We start from the raw sequence: 17,188 nt of genomic DNA on the forward strand, positions 1-17,188 counted from the left end.
CTTTACAATTAAATTCCTTATGCTATTAGATATTCCAAGAAAATGTATATAAAGCTAAAGAAATGATGTCTGACATATAAAATAATTACATTTAGTTCACTCCTCTAGAAATTTCAACATTCCTGTTTGTCATGGTCTTAGTGCTCCAAATGAGCAAGTACTTCTTACATATAAGTCTGAGCATGAAATTTATGCAATCATAACTACCAAAAACTTCTGTTCTTTCCATTAGAGAACATGCAGGGAGATTCTATGTGTGTGTACATGCTAATAGTCATGTTTGCTTTTTGTTTTCATTTGCTTTCAGTGAACCTGTTTCATTATAACGACTCATTCCTCTCCTAAGCTTCTTCACTTTTCTCTGAAATAAGGATTTTAAGGTCCAACTATTAATTCTGATATCCTTACCATGTCTTTGCAATCACCAATCTATCTAGAAGCATGCAAACAAATATAAAAATATTTACTGAAGTGTAATCACAGCCTGAGCTTGGAAGCCTTAAGGGGTATTTTTTTAATTGACAAAATTAATAACCAAGCATAATTAGGAAAAATTAGGAAAAATAAATTTTTGGTATAAAAGAACTGCCAATATATACTTACAATGTAAATCCTGACACAGACAGTAGGATGAGATCTGTATTCCAGAACAACTTCTAAAACAATTAGGAAGGTGTGAGTCACCACCTTGAGCTGGCTGTATTGGACTCATTTTATATGTAGAACAATGGAGCATGGAGCCATGCGGTCATCTTAGATACTTTAAAGACCTATGTTTATAAGGTAAGTGATCATTATTGAGTAAGCATTTAAAGTTACATAGTAGCATTACTGACTAGGTAGCCTAGAATAGAGATAGTTAAGTTTTCTGAATACACTATTTGGCTCAGTTCAGTCAGAACAACATATCTTACAAGCAATAGAGGAGACAGGGGAGATGAAGAAATAACATTTGCTAGATGTCAAAGTGTTACAGAAATCAAATGGAGAAAAGCTATAGGTGCTTTGTAGTGTGAAGGAAGTATAATGGTAGGCGAGATATATAGGGCCTCCAAATACTATTTGAAAGGCAACCTGGTGTAGTATAGAAGGACTCTGAAGTCAGAGAGATCAGAGTTCAAAACTTGACCCTACAACTTAGGGATGTGAAAACTTGGGAAAAGGCTTAACTTCTCTAAGTTTCAGGTTCCTTATCTATAAAATAGGGGCTATGCATCCATCTTACCAGGTTCACATAAGGTTTGAAACAGATAACACAGCTAGCACTATAGTGCCTAAACATAGAGCTTAAAAAATATTAACATATTCTTGGGGTGCCTGGGTGGCTCAACTGGTTAAGCATCTGCCTTCGGCTCAGGTCATGAACCCAGGGTCCTGGAATGGAGCCCTGACTCAGGCTCCCTACTGAGAGGGACCCTGCTTCTCCCTCTCCCTCTGCCACTCCTCCGGCTTGTGCTCTCTCGCTCTTTTTCAAATAAATAAACTCTTAAAATAAATAAATAAATAAATAAATAAATAAATAAATAAATAAATAAATAAATAATTAAATAAATAACACAGCTAGCACTATAGTGCCTAAGCATAGGGCTTAATAAATATTAACATATTCTCTCTCCTCCTCAAACTCTTGAGGAGTACAAAGTGGAAGAGAAAAAAAAGATAAGATCTTCCATCCTGAAGATACATGAGTAAAAAATGGCCATTTTCCAATTCTTTTTTTTTTTTTTTTTTAAGATTTTCTTTATTTGAGAGAGAGAAAGTGAGAGAGCATGCATGAGGGGGTGGGCAGAGGAGAAGCAGACTACCCACTAGGCAGGGAGCTGCAATGCAGGGCTTGATCCCAGGACCCCAGGATCATGCATGACCTGAGCCGAAAGCTGATGCTTAACTGACTGAGCCGCCCAGGCGCCCCTTCCAATTCTTTATATAGGAATATATCCTTAAAAATCAGGGGGGATGGGGAACTTAGAAAGGATTATAGTAGCATCAGAGACTCAATTGGTTGCATACATAAGAACTTTAACTAAAGGTATATTAGGTGAGCTCCAAAGGACTAGACTAATGAAAATTTCTCTAAAGTGAACTCTACTCATGAGATTTGGGATTAGTAGAATTTAAGGTAACTTGGTAATTCTAGCTCTGTTAGGAAATAAAAAGGAGTTTCTTGAACCAGGGATGTACTGTATGGTGACTAACATAATATAATAAAAAAACATCAAAAAAAAAAAACGTGTTTCTTGGTCATTCAGCCAGTTAGACATTCTGTAATTACTAACATAAACAAAAAAAAAGATGCCCTCAAAAAGGAGACGTTTATTTAACACTGATCTTGAAGAGCAAATCTTACCAGAAAAGAACTCTAACAATAAGAACAAATATTGGCAAGATCACTAGGTCAGATGGAAATCCACAATGATATGAAAAAAAGGAAAAACACCAATTTTATTTTATAGAAAGTTGGTATAGAGTAGAATAGCCATTTAAATTCATAGCTCATTTGCCTTACAAGCTGGAGTCATGACACAAGAATAAGATTTTACATGTATGGATCCTGAGCTCATGGGTACTGAAAGGTTAAAAAGGAGAGCTCAAGTTACACAAGCTTTGTAAGCGATCTATTTACACCATATGACTAAGAATGTATCCATGGAGAGCTTATGAGCCCAGGCTTCTGAAACTCTCAAACTAGGAGAGAGGAAAATGAACAGCCACAAAAATCCATAAAAGCTGTGAGTATAAAAATCTCTCTTCCAGAGTAAGGAATGTAGAAAAGTATCATGCAAAATTCTACAAGTGGACTTTAAAATATTAAAACGCACAGTAGCACCATTCTCTTAGAGTGTGTGTGTGTGTGGGGGGAGTCCTAGAGACTATTTCGTATTAAGTCACTGATCCTAAAATACTGAATATGAATATTTTCAGGAAAAGCTATCAATCAAAAAACAAAACAAAATAAAAAATCAGGTTTCTGAAAGAATTCGAAAACGTATACTAAAGATTTTGGGGCCAAAGGGGTGGAAGATGGGTACTACAGGAAAGTGAAGTGCCTTTATTCTATGGGTTTTGCATAAGGGTATAATATCAGGGACTTACCTTCTATAAATATAGCATCTTAGGGCTGCAAGGCTAGAATCTCCATTAGTTACACATATAATGAAAAAATATGAAAAAAATTCTATTAACTATGACGAGAAAAGATCACCTTACACCTAACCTCAATATTTCATACTACAGGCTCTTTACTGTTAATTCTGTACTCAGATGGGTACCTGATAACTGGTTTTTATGTGTTAGTACTTTGTTTTTTAACTTTTTTAAAAAAGATTTTATTTATTTGAGAGAGCCACGAGTGAGTGAGAGAGCACAAGCAGGGGGAGAGGGATAAACAGACTCCCCTGCTGAGCAGGAACCTTGACTTGGGGCTCAATCCCAGGACCCTGGGATCATGACCTGAGCTGAAGGCAGACACTTAACAAACTGAGCAGCCCAGGCGCCCCTGTGTATTAGTACTTTAAATAAATGCCTACATCAATTAATTGTTAATATAAAAAACCACCAACTTATTTTATATGTCTTTGGAGGGTAACTGGACTCGTTTACATAGCATACATTATATTCTTGCTTTTACAGTAAGCAACTAAACTTACGGTGTAAAGATTAAAATACTGAAAACCTCATACCTTTCCCAAAGCTAAAGCCTGTCAGAGTAGGCCTAGAAAACAGGCACTGATTTGGCAGAGAAAATCTGGCTCATTGATATCTTCCATAGCTTTATACCACATTTTCCAATATTACAGGGATAATTAACAAGGTTTCAATTTTAGTATATCTGAACTTTAAATGGATGAATCAGCCTTTAGTCTCAGTCACTGCATAGATTTCTCCCCCCCTTCCTTCTATAAACACCATACTTCATTGATGTTCAATTCTCAATTATATAAATTGAAATAACACAGCCCTCAACACTGAGAAGTCAAAGGCGGGGGAGGGGAAGAAACAGTGATTTTCCTAATAAACAGAATCAGGAAAGGAACACAATTTAAATATGCCATAGCTTACTACCTGGACTTTACTCCTCTTTTAAATAACGCAAAGTGACAAAAGTGCTCCAAACCAGGAAACTCTCACGCTACTTACAAGAAAAACTATAAACTGGAGGGGTTGGTGGGAGGTCGACAAGACAGATGTTCTTAAAATTCAATCTCTTTGCTTACTTGATTAAAAAAAAATTAAAAATTAAAACCCAATGTGCAATGCCAAAGAAAGTATACTGGTAATCAAAACCCTAAATGACACCTGACAGAATTACAGCCTATAGATCACTAATACATCAACCATATTTGTGACACTACTTTGGAGAGTAGGCAGTAAAGTCTGTAAACCAGCTCGCGAATGGAAACATAATGCCTGCACACAGCAAGAAAAGTATGACGTAAAATGCACAGATTTTTTTTTTCTTTCTTTCCCCTTTCAGGAATTGTGCCTGGCATCGTGCAGCTGTGGTGCTGCCTTCAACACTCCCTGCGTTTCCAATCTTGCTAATTAAAAGGTTGATCACAGAACAATGCTCTTCTCATTAATTTCAGTGTTCTGATTGGGCAGGATCCCTGCTTACCCCACCTGATCTTTTCACACTGCTGAAGTTAATGTGACAGGAGCCCGAAGATGGATTACCTGCTGCCATATTGCCCATCGCCTCCAATCAGGAGCTATCTGTGTAAACTGATTGTTCTAATTTGCTCTCATTATTTTTACAATATCAGGAGAAAATAACGCACACAGCTCACTGTCAAAGCCATGAAAATCAGCCATTAGTTAAACCCAGACACTGAGTGGCTTTATTAGAGGCACTGCAGTTTATTGATGTAGCTCCAGTCAAACAAGGCAGCATTTGCTTCAGTAGAAGGAAACGTTTATACTGAAAGTAAATATTTATTGTAATAATACCCACAGCAACATGGTATTTTGAATAATCCTGTTCTTATTTCAGAAGCTTTGTTTTGACACAAATAACAACAATGAAGAGTTGGGCTGGCATAAGTAGATAACATTTAATACACACTCAGTAGCATGAAAATCTGTCTATTAACACAAATCTATGAGCACTCCTCACCTCCTATACCTTGTATAAATAAACTCTATTCTGTGCCTACAAATGCTAATCGATCAACAAATAATGGAAGTTCTATTCTGCTCCACACAACAACAAATATTTTTCCCAAACAGGCATTTTATGACTTAGGAATCAAAATTATTCCTGTAATGATCATACAGGTATAGTTTTAAATAAGAAAAACTGTATTCTTGTACAATGTAAACATTCAACAAGAAAGATTACTGGTCCTAGTATCATAGATATTCACAATATATTGTGGAAAAGAAAATAAGCAATGTAGTGAAGCCAGCTAAGCAGACAAGCTAGGTTTTCAACCCTTCGGTAAGAGACGGTTTCTTAAAGTGGAAGGCAGAACTCTACAGAAAGGTTTGATAGTCCATGAGCTAATATCTTTAAAAGATTTATTCTGGGCACAAAGAAAATATATTTTCCTGTTGTAAAGAAAATGCTAAACTCTAGAAGAAAACAGATTTGAACTTGGCCATTTCTAGTCTTGTTTGGCTATGAGCAGTTTGTAAAATGTTAGCTAAATGCTGCCTGAACAGCATTTTGGGGGGCTGGAGAAGGAAGGTATAAATAATAGAAACTGACGCTTTTTAAATAAAGAAATTTAGTCCACATACTCTTCCCCCTCCCCCCTTAAGTATTGAAGGAAACATGGCTTCCTCCTGTTTTCTTTCTACACTAAGATTCCTAGGTAATGTGAAGGCAAGAGTATGCCCTTCTTGCTGTTCCCCTTTTAATGGCCACTTTTCTTTTTCTAAGAAACGTGTGCCATGCTTTTCTCCTTAAAATTCCTGCACTAAAAGACTGCACCATACTGCACTCCGCAAAACGTGCTGATGGCGCCAATTACAAGCCCCCAGCCGAACGCTCCAGCCCCCACCATTCGGGCAGATTTATGCGGACTCTTGCCGACGTTATTACAAGTCAGAGTTTATTGGGAAATTGTTACATTATGCGGAGTGTCTAACAAATTGCTTATGCTGCTATAATTGGATTACAACAGCCGCTTGCTCCCACCGGTAAGATTAGGCAAGTAGGACTCCTGCCGATCTCTGAGCGTTAGCAGTAATTTTATTTGCCTTGCCTCTCTCTTTCCTAACAACATGCCTCTCTCCCTGCCAGCTGTCTGCTGAAAAGGCACAGGCTTGTTCCTTGGCCCTAACAATGCAATTACAGCCCCGCAGATCGCACTGTTTGTGCATTAAGTACAGAGCCAAAACGAGGCGAATTGATCGTTTGACTTTTGGAGAAGCCATGTGATCTCTCGATGCGGGTGATCCGACATGCATCAGCAGGCAATACTGCAGTCAATTCTTGATGAAGAACTTTCTTCCTTCACCCCTCTCTCTCCCAACCTTTCCTTTTTCACGGAGGAAAACACTGACTGGGCTCATCATCTCCTGCTAATCTGGACCTATCCACAAAGACAAACTTAATCTTATTAGCTCCCTGGCTAGATAGAAATGTGAATAGGTTCAAGCATCTTGAAGTGCCTCAGTCAAATATATCAGTGGTTCCCAACAGTTGAACCACTGCTGCTATCTTTAAAAAAAGGTTCATAAAGAGTTCACTGAGGAAAAAAAGTTTACAAAAACACTGTAGTTCAAAAGAACTACAGAAAGTTTCAGGTTCTGGCAAATAAAACTGCCTTGGAAAGGCTTTGTTTGAAGCTCTGTCTATATTCAAGGGCCCATCAAGAATCAGCATGGAAACCCGTGTCTGCCTTTCTCTGCAGATCTGCCCTGCTGGAAGGTGCTGGCGGCCAACATGCAGAATCAACGCAGCTGACTTCAGGCTTCAAACAGCCAGTCTGATCCCCACTCGTGGCAAAGTTTTACACATATTTTGTTGACAGCTTTCTGCTTCTTGTTTCTTTCTCCTGTATGTTTAGCAATGTGTGCAGGTAGTAAGGAGAATGTGTAAGCAGTTCTCTCACTCAAGGGCACAATTCATGAAGATTCTCACTGGGGTCTGGACTTCTCTTTTTTTCTTTTGAAATTAATTCTCTTGAAATGGTTGAAAATGATTTTAAATTTTACCAAATTAATACGGACCAGGATTTCTGTTCACACTTCCCTCTCCAGTAGCATATGCTACTTAGGGTTCCTGAAGATGATTATACAACAAATGTGCAGTCAATCTGATCCATTTGGTGTCCCATGTCTGTATTCCTAAATATCATGCACATCTAGAAGGTTATGTGTTCTTGCAATCCTTAAGCTGACAAACACACAAACTCTTGTTTATAACAATGGTCCTTGATTATTACCTCAAAGTGAGCTAGGAAAAGTCACTTTACTAGTATTTCTCAGAACTTCTCTAAAACTCCCATTGACACTCATTAAAATCATATGAACATTTGAAAATGAAAGAAAAAAACAGTACTTCTGAACATTATTCCTGCCTTTTTTGAAATAGCAATACGCTAGTGTGTAAAATGTTACATTCCAGAGTTTTTCCAACCTCATCGGCCTCGAAATCTTAACATGTTCTCCACAAAGCTAATGTTTAGGCCCAACAGAGAGGCCTGTGCAAAGAATGGCCCATCTGACAGGCTACTTGTGGAACAGTATATTAAAGGAGCCTGTTAACATGTAGTTTAAAACTCAAAAGAAACTCTGAACAGCTGAAATGCCTTATAAATAGCGCAGACCCAGAGGAAGTGCAAACGTCTGCATTGTGAATTGTAGATCTTAATTACCGACAATGGCTGGTACAGCAAGTAGCACGGAAAAAAAGTGAAACAGTTGCACTGTTCATGGTTGGCAATAATTCTTCAGGAAAATATTTACTATCAATCAGTTATGAGAAAAGGGACTCTGTGCTCGTAAAACAGCACGTTGCTTCTCATACCAGGACCATTTTGCTTCAGCATAATCTGAATTTAAACAGCTTGTTTCCTGCGGATATAATTTTGGAAATAAATAAAACAAGTCTTCTATCAAAATCTGGAGTGAGTGGAAAGGAACATCACATTTTTCTGTCTCAGTCAGTTGCAAACAGATTATTAGTCTCAAGTAAAAAACAATAACAACAAACAACCACAATACAGAACATCTACAAAGGACTACCGAACAGGTTTATTTTCTAAAGATAAAGAGGCAGAACTTCTCCTACCTGGGCAGGAATCTAGGTAGATGTGTTCAAACAACTTAATTTTAATTCTGTGCATGCACGTGTAAAACATAAATTAGGAAAAACCTGAAACCAAAATTTTCGGTAAGATTGAAATAAAGTCAGCAAAAAGAGAACATAAAAAATTAATGCTCTTCATTTTTCTAGTTAGTTTTCTTTACCAATTAAAAACCATCATGAAGGTTGACAATTAGGTACAATGTGATTATTGATTTTAAAGACTAAGTTGGCAGTCAATAATGACTGTCCATTTAAAGCTACAATAAATACAGAGCTCGTCACGCTCCAAACAAATCTCATGAACTAAGAGCTATAATTATAATTAGTAAGAAGGAAGGCTTTGGACGAAAATAAAAGACATCTCAATGCCTCCAAATATTACTTGGACTAAGTTACGCTGATAAAACGACTCATCCTTCATTTTTATTTTTAAATCTTTTCTTAGGTCTCATTCTTCAAGTCAGAGATTCAGAAGATTATTATTAACCTAGAGTGGCTATAGTTTGTCTTACCACTTTGTTTTCTTATATTCTAAAGAGTACAAATTGGTCCCTCTTCATAGACCTATTATAAAACATTTATGGTAAAGTATTTCTCGCAAAGACAAGTCACATACTATGTACTATAAGGTCTGAACGTAACAACTTTGCTGTTTTTCAGGGAATGACTGGTATTAATGTCTTCTCTAAAACTCATAATAAACAATAGTCAATAATAATAATGATTGTCTCCACCAAACCAAAGTCACTCTGAATTAGCTCCTTTGAACTAGAGGACAAAAATGTTGATACAAATATATTATAGTTGTTCTCACATGGAGATGGCTGGACATTCAAGGCCACTTTGGAGTACAATCTGAATCAACAACAGACACTTGTACCAAGTGAAAAGCTACTGCAGGCATATCAAGCATAGCAGATGAAACTACTCAGTTAAGGGCTAAAGGTAAAGAGCAGGAAACAAGGACAAGCTTGCAAACCTACAAAAATGATGGCAAGTCATTACCTTTCAAAGGTCAAGAAATAAATGAGGCCAGTAGAAACAGCACAGAATCATGAGATACATATAACACATGTAAATAGAAAAGGAAAAACTTGTTCTCTATTCTCATGTTATTGGTTCCTCACTAGAGGCTGTTAAAAGAAAGAAATTTTTTTAGCTACATGTTTTTATTTGCCATTGACCAACTGATTATATGGCTCAAATCTGAAGCAATGAACCAGAAGCCAGGATGTGGGCCAATGAAAGTAAGCAGAAAGTTAGATGGGTTCCAACAGGAAACGACAGAAATCATTATTAAATTAGGGTATTGAAGGAGATGATGAAAGGATATAGGTGTCAGAATAATATTAAAATAAGCAAGAATGGGATAAGAGGGTCACCATCTGGGAGCAAAGGAAACAGACAGATGAGCAGCAACAAGCAAACTTATTTCCTCACCCAAGAGCATAAAAGAAATTATGCCATTGTGCCAGATGCCAGAAGATTTCTAACCATGCACCACTGAAGTAGAGGGTGGGAGAAAAACAAAACAAAACACATCATACAGACACACACCAACATGACTCTACAGCTTAGAGATCCTGGCTTACAAAGTATGGAGAAAACAAAAGGAACAGATGCTCACTTGGCCAGCTCTCAATGAAACTCATTAAAATTGTCACCCTGTCCTTGGATCGGTGCTCATGCTAAGATTTTACCTTGTTTAGCCAGAAGTCACCCACTTGTGATGAAACTGAGCAACGTGGCCAAAAGGAGAAAGATTATTTTTAAAGGCCCAAATAATTGATCCCACATTTCAATGTACGAATGCTAGATACAAAATAGGGTCGATTAGCACTTGCTGGTTGTGACTAAATGACTGAAAAAATAAATATGTAATTTAATTTTTTCATATTTTACAGTAAATTACTAAGACACTCTAAGAGACACTTAACTAACTCTTTTTAAATTATAATTTTAAATAAATTGACATTTCTTATATGGATCATTTCTAATGGTTATAGTTTGTGTGATATACTTTCAGTTGATTAAGTTAGGTCTAGTGACTACAGCATGTTTTAAGAAATAGAATAAAAATAATAAAAAATGTTGCTGTCCTTTGATTTTTTGTAGCAAAGGATGAAGACTACCTGATTACCAGCTCCGACTCCAATAATAACAGTAAGTAACTGTGAGCCTTAGTGTATAGTAAAATAGACTAAACTAAAGTGTTAAAGTTGGGAATGTTCTAACAGTGACAAAACCCTGAACAGTTATTAAGGCAATAATTTTGCATATATGTAAGGTAAAATTCTAGAAACAGAGCCCATACTGGAAATTTACTTACTCCTGGAATAATCAAAATTGCTGTTATCTAAATTTAGGTCAAAGTTCCTATGTAATTAGAGATACTTGGAAGATTAGAGCCATAGTTAATACAATTATTCGACCATAAAGTCTCTAATATGTGATTACTTTTGTATCTATAGAAATGCACATGTTTTACACATGAGAAAAGGTAGCTCATATGCATGATAAAACATACCGGTCCACTCAGATCAAAATCACCAAAAGCAATATTTCTATCATTGACCACTCAATAAATAATAATAGCGATATAATAATTGGATTTTCTATTGCATACTTCACAATCCTTACAATGGTTACTCTATACTTAATTACATTTAAAACCCATGAACAACCTTATAAAAATAATTTTATATTTTCTTTCACAAATCTTACTTATTTGTAGTAATCCATAACTAATGTCAAGTAACAAATGTGAATTAGACGAAGTGCGACCAGAATGCATAACCAAAAACTTCTTTTGCAACTGAAGAGATGGAGACTCCAACTTGCAGTCTGCTTTGGAAAAGATGCCTGCTATATTCCTTTTTAAATATAAAATCCTGTGATAATCTTTAATAGCAATACTGAGTGAAGATGTTTATAGATAAAGCATTGTTATGATGCGGTATAGTAATATTGATGAGTACTATTACTTACTTTGGCCACACAATTTTCAGTCTTCATAGCAGTGCTTGCTAGACATACTGTTTCTTGGTTTAAGCAGAGTCTGGCACAGCTGTTATAAGTCTGTAAAGAGAATTTTTTGGAAATATGTTTAAATATTAAAATGCGGTCACATACAGTTTTCAAATTCTGTCCTATTCTCAAAATCAACACATGAATAGACTTATGTATAAGTTCCAGATTTATGGGAACTGGAAAAAGGTAGGCAGATGGAAGTAAAGAAAGTGAGAGCCCACAAGAGCCAATGATGAGCTCATGAACAAGTATGTAAGCAGCAGTGGTCTCATTGTATGTGTGGAAGGTGGGGGTGCTACTCAAAAATGTGCAAAGGACTTGAAAAGCCGTTTATCCAAAGAAGATATACAAATGGCCAACAAGCACATGACAAGATGCTCAACATCACTAATCATTTCAGAAATGCAAATCAAATCCACCATGAGATACCACTTCATAGCCTAAGATGGTTACTATTAAAAAACAGAAAACAACTAGTGTTGGCAAGGATGTGGAGAAACTGGAACCACTGTGCACTGCTGGTGGGAATGTATAAGTATACACTGCTGTGGAAAACAGCATGGTGGTGGTTCCTCAAAAAAATTAAAATTGGAATTACCATATGAACCAACAATGCCACTTCTGGGTATATACCCAAAAGAAATGAAAGCAGAACCTTGAAAAGATATTTGTATATCCATGTTCCTAGCAGCGTCATTCACAATTGCCAAAACATGGAAGCAACCCAAGTGTCCACTGACAGATGGAGGGACACACAAAATGTGGCATATACAACAACTGGAATAGTATTCAGCCTTAAAAAGGAAGGAAATTCCGACATATACTATGATATGGATGAACCTTGAGGACATTATGGTAGGTGAAATAAGCCAGTCACAAAAAGATAAATACTATATGATTCCACTTATATGAAATACTTAGAGGAGGCAAAATCAGAGAGACAGAAAGTAGAATGATGGTTGCCAGAGCTGGGAGAAGAAATAGGGTGTTATTGTTTAATGAGTATAAGGTTAGGTTTTACAAAATGAAGAGTTTTGGGGATGGATGGTGGTGACAGTTATACAACAACATGAATGTATTTAATCCACTGAACTGTACATTTAAAAATGGTTAAGATGGTAAATGTTATGTTACATGCATTTTACCACAATTTAAAAAATCAGGTTATATTTTACAGTAAGCAAACATTAATAATTGGCCAATATAGTAAAACAATATTTTTAAGTTTTCACTGATGGTATAAATCACGTTTCTCAAACTTTAGCATGCATCAGAATCATTTAGGAGGGCTTGTTAAAACACAGATCGTTGGAGTGCCTGGGTGGCTCAGTCAGTTGGGCAACCAACTCTTGATTTCGGCTGGGGTCATGATCTCGGGGTCAGGGATGGTGCCCCGCATCAGGCTCTGTGCTTGGCATGAAGTCTGCTAGGGATTCTCTCTGCCTCTGCCCCTCCCCCCATCCACTCTTTCTGAAATAAAATAAATAAATAAAATCTTAAAAAAGAAACAACAACAGAACCCAAACACACAAATTGTTAGGTCCCACCCCCCCAGCTTCTGAGAATTTGCTTTTATAACAAGTCCCTATTTGATGTTAATGCTATTGGTTTAGGAACACTCTTTGAGAGCTACTATATTGGAGAACTATATGTTTTGGAATTAAAGAAAAAATCTTAAGATATAAGCCATGTCTTATAACCAACAATAGGAAAGAATCCATTTTTTAAAATTCTAGATTACAGAGTAGTTGCAAAATGAGTTTCTGTATACCCTTCCCCCCAGCTTCCCCTTATGTTAATGACTTACGTAACCACAGAACACTTATCAAAACTAAGTAATTAGGGGCGCCTGGGTGGCGCAGTCATTAAGCGTCTGCCTTCGGCTCAGGGTGTGATCCCGGCGTTCTGGGATCAAGCCCCACATCAGGCTCCTCCACTAGGAGCCTGCTTCTTCCTCTCCCACTCCCCGCTTGTATTCCCTCTCTCGCTGGCTGTCTCTGTCAAATAAATAAAATAAAATCTTTAAAAAAAAAAACGAAGTAATTAACTTGGTACAATATAAAGAATTTCTTTTGAGTTTCACCAAGTTTCCCACTAATACCCTTTTTCTGTTCAGGATCTAACCGAAGACGCCACACTAAATTTAGTTATCATGTCTCTTTAGTTTCCTCTAATCTGTGACAATTTCTCAGTCTTGTCTTTTAGAACTATGACACTTCTGAAGAGTACTGATTAGTCTATATAATGTCTCTCAATTTGGCTTTGTGTCATGTTTTCTCATGATCAGATGGAGGTTATACATTATTGGGAAGCATACCACAAAGGTGATGTACCCTTCTCAATGCATCAAGTCAGGAGGCATGTTATTAAGTATTTCTAGTGATGTTAACCTTTATCATTTGCCTATGGTCGTGTCTGCCAAGATTTTCCATTATAAGTTTGTTATTTTTCCTTTAGGAATTACAAAATATATTGGGGGAAATATTCTGAGATGATGCAAATACTTGGTTTCTCTTTCAACTTTTGACTGCTAATTTTAGCATCCATTAGTGGATCTTGCCTATGGTAATTTTTCCTGTGGTGTTCTGATGGTGATTTTTAAGTTTCCCTCTTTCCTTCCACGTTTACTAAATGGATTTTTTTTTTTTTCTGTGAGGAAAAGCTATGATTTCTCCTATTTACTTATTTATGTCAGCAACGGATTCATAGATATTTTAAACTATTCAGTTTTTGGTCAATTATCATTCTTTGGAAAGATGTAGATAAAAAAATTAAAGAAAATGGAGAAAAAATATTTTTCCATTTAGACAAATTAAACTTTTATTTATTTATTTATTTATTTATTTATTTATTTATTTATTTTTAAAGATTTTATTTATTTATTCGACAGAGATAGAGACAGCCAGTGAGAGAGGGAACACAAGCAGGGGGAGTGGGAGAGGAAGAAGCAGGCTCATAGCGGAAGAGCCTGATGTGGGGCTCGATCCCATAACGCCAGGATCACGCCCTGAGCTGAAGGCAGACGCTCAACCGCTGTGCCACCCAGGCGCCCCTAGACAAATTAAACTTTTAAAAACTTATATCCACTTAACTGTTTTATTCTTATATAATTTAAGTTGAAATTATTTCAAAACACATCTTAAAGATTTTATTTATTTATTTATTTGTCAGAGAGACAGAGCGCACAAGCAGGGAGAGCAGCAGACAGAGGGAGAAGCAGACTGAGCAGGGAGCCCGATGTGGGACCTGATACCAGGACTCCGGGATCATGACCTGAGTCGAAGGCAGATGTTTAACCAACTGAGCCACCCAGGCATCCCCAAAACATATTTTAAAGGAATAAATTGGATCATCTGACTTTGGTGTATAGCAGCTATTGGTGCATGTATCTTCTGGCTCAGGGTTCAGCACTTCTTTTGCAACTACTAATATCACAAACATTTATTATTCATGTATAGACAACATAAAAGTTTTTAAATGAAACTTACTATGTTTTTAAAAGACATTTATGAAATAATTGGTATATACTGAATAACATAAAAAATGTAAGCCAAAGAGTTCAAGTTCTAATAATGCCAGAGATGCTTACATGGGATTAGCTCTCATAAGATAAAAATTATAAACCATGGGGAAAAATTTTAATAATAACTACTTGAAGGCACTGGAGAATGACCTAAAGTAGTAAGAAACTGGGGGAAGGAGTAGACTGACCTTGAAAGAGGAGAAACACACAGGGTAACATCCATATTTATGTGCTTTTTCCCTGAGGGTACTCACCAATCTACTTGATGCAGGGTGACTAAAATTCAATTAGAAACCAGTTTATTGGCTTGATATGCCAAAGGATGGAGTTCAGGGCTGCCATAGTGGCTGGAGATTGAGAAGAGAAATCATAGAAAATAGACCCATAGGGGAGGCTCGATTCTCCTCTAATCCATGGCTAATCACCAAACTATATACATGAATGGGAGACTATAATGATTTCAGTGGAAAATAATATAAGACTGAAAGACTGGAGCAGGGATTGCAGCTGTTGCCCATGAGGGGAGACAGAATTTAGAATCTGATTCCCACTAAATTAGAGGAACTTAATAGGCATCTCAAACTTTCACTGAAAACCTGGAATGACCCTGCCTTGAGAGTAAACAGTAAGTCTTAGGAGTAAAGGCTCTACCTTAGGACCAGGGGAAAAATCAAAACATAACCTGCCCTAACAAATGTAAACCAACACTCTGTGAAGTCATCAGTCAGTAAGTTAATCAGCAGATCAGTAGAAGATAAAAGAATCCAGAGTCTCTGCAATGAGTAATTTATAATGTCCACTGCATAATCAAAAATTGCTAGAGATAAGATGCAGCAGATAAACGGAACCCATAATCAAGAGAAAAAAGAACCAATAGAAAATGGCTCTGAGATGTTCTAATATGGGAATCAGCATATAAAGGCCTTACAGAAGCTATAATAAATATATTCAACATCTTAAATGAAAGATACAGTCATAATGGATAAACAGATGGAAATTTTCACCAGAAAAATGAAAACCTAAAATGAACCAGATATATTCTACAATTGGAAAGTATATTATCTGAAATTAAAAATTTACTGGATGGGCTTAAAAGCAGACTGGAGATGGCAGAAGAAAAGATCAATGAACTAAAGATAGATCAACTAAAATGATCTAAACTGAAGGATAGAGTAAAAGAAAAAAAATGAACAGAGGCTCAGTTATCTGTGGGGTAAGTGTTAATGATCTAACATATGTGCAAACTGGAAACCCAGAAGAGAAGTGAGAATGGGGCACAAAAAAAGTTATAAAAATAGTGATCAAATAGTTCTCAAATTTGGTGAAAACGATTGGTTTACTGATCTGAGATTAGCAAACTCTAGGGAGATTAAATACAAAGATAACAAGAACTAGGCACAAACAGTCAAAACTGCTGAAAACCAGTAACAAAGACAAAAACCTTGAAAGAGCCTAAGAAAAAAGGCATGCCCCATATATGGGAGCCAACATTATAAATAAAGGCAGACGTAGAAAGTTTCACCATAAACAACGAAGGCTAGAAGACAAGAAACAACATGTTTAAAGTGCTGAAAGGAAAAAAAAAATCTCAAACCAGATTTTTCTTACTATAGGAGAATTATAAATATCAAAAGGGAGAGATCTAGAACAAACTCTGTGGTACTGAATTAGAATTGCAGGTACCAATATAAATTCATGGTTTTCAAAATATATCAATATAGATGTAAAATATAAGTTAATGTTTAAATCTTGGCTTCTAAATAGCATTTTACACTGAAAGGAACCATAGCTCTCTGGAGAAATGGCTGATTCCAGGATTGGGCAGGGAAAATACTAGATGAACCTGGAGAGACACAGGAAATGATGGATATATGTCAGAGGGGCACAGATGTCAACGTAAAGGGGCTCTCATCAGTCCAATATAGAATAATCTGAGTATTAAAATAAAAAGTACGAACAGTTTACAATCTGTTGAAAAAAAATAGGGCACATTTCTTGAAAGACACAAATTACTAAAACTGACACAAGAAAGAAAAAACCTGAACAGCTCTGTGTCTATTAAAGAAATTGAAATGGTAAGTGAAAATGATTCCACATAGATTAAAAAACAAAATCTTCCCCCAAAAGAAAACCTCTAGCCCAGATGGTTTCACTGGTGAATTCCATTAAATATTAGGGAAGAAATAACACCAGGACCATACACAAACACTTTTAGAAAATAGAGGAGGAGGGGAAAACTTCTCATCTCATTTTATGAGGGCAGCATAACCCTGACACCAAAATCTGACAAAGAAATTAGAAAGAAAACTACAGGGGTGCCTGGGTGGCTCAGCTGGTTAAGTGTTCTACTCTTAGACCTCAGCTCAGGTCTAGATCTC

General features: G+C 36.5%; 1 protein-coding gene across 12 annotated transcripts in view; it reads right to left on the reverse strand.

The window, feature by feature from the left end:
- BTRC (beta-transducin repeat containing E3 ubiquitin protein ligase) overlaps positions 1-17,188 on the reverse strand; it is a 169,857-nt gene that overhangs the window by 52,785 nt on the left and 99,884 nt on the right. For 11 of the 12 annotated variants that reach the window (XM_045802917.2, XM_045802916.2, XM_045802915.2 and 8 more), the window contains one exon: positions 11,246-11,335. In XM_045802917.2, coding sequence (XP_045658873.1) covers positions 11,246-11,335 — 90 coding nt within the window. Of the gene's footprint in view, positions 1-603; positions 1,494-11,245; positions 11,336-17,188 lie in introns of those variants that run through there. The other variant, XM_087862772.1, reaches the window with a different exon arrangement.

Source organism: Ursus americanus, chromosome 6, assembly GCF_024610735.1.
Source record: "Ursus americanus isolate L20-20 chromosome 6, mUrsAme1.1.p, whole genome shotgun sequence".
Classification (NCBI taxonomy): Eukaryota; Metazoa; Chordata; class Mammalia; order Carnivora; family Ursidae; genus Ursus; species Ursus americanus.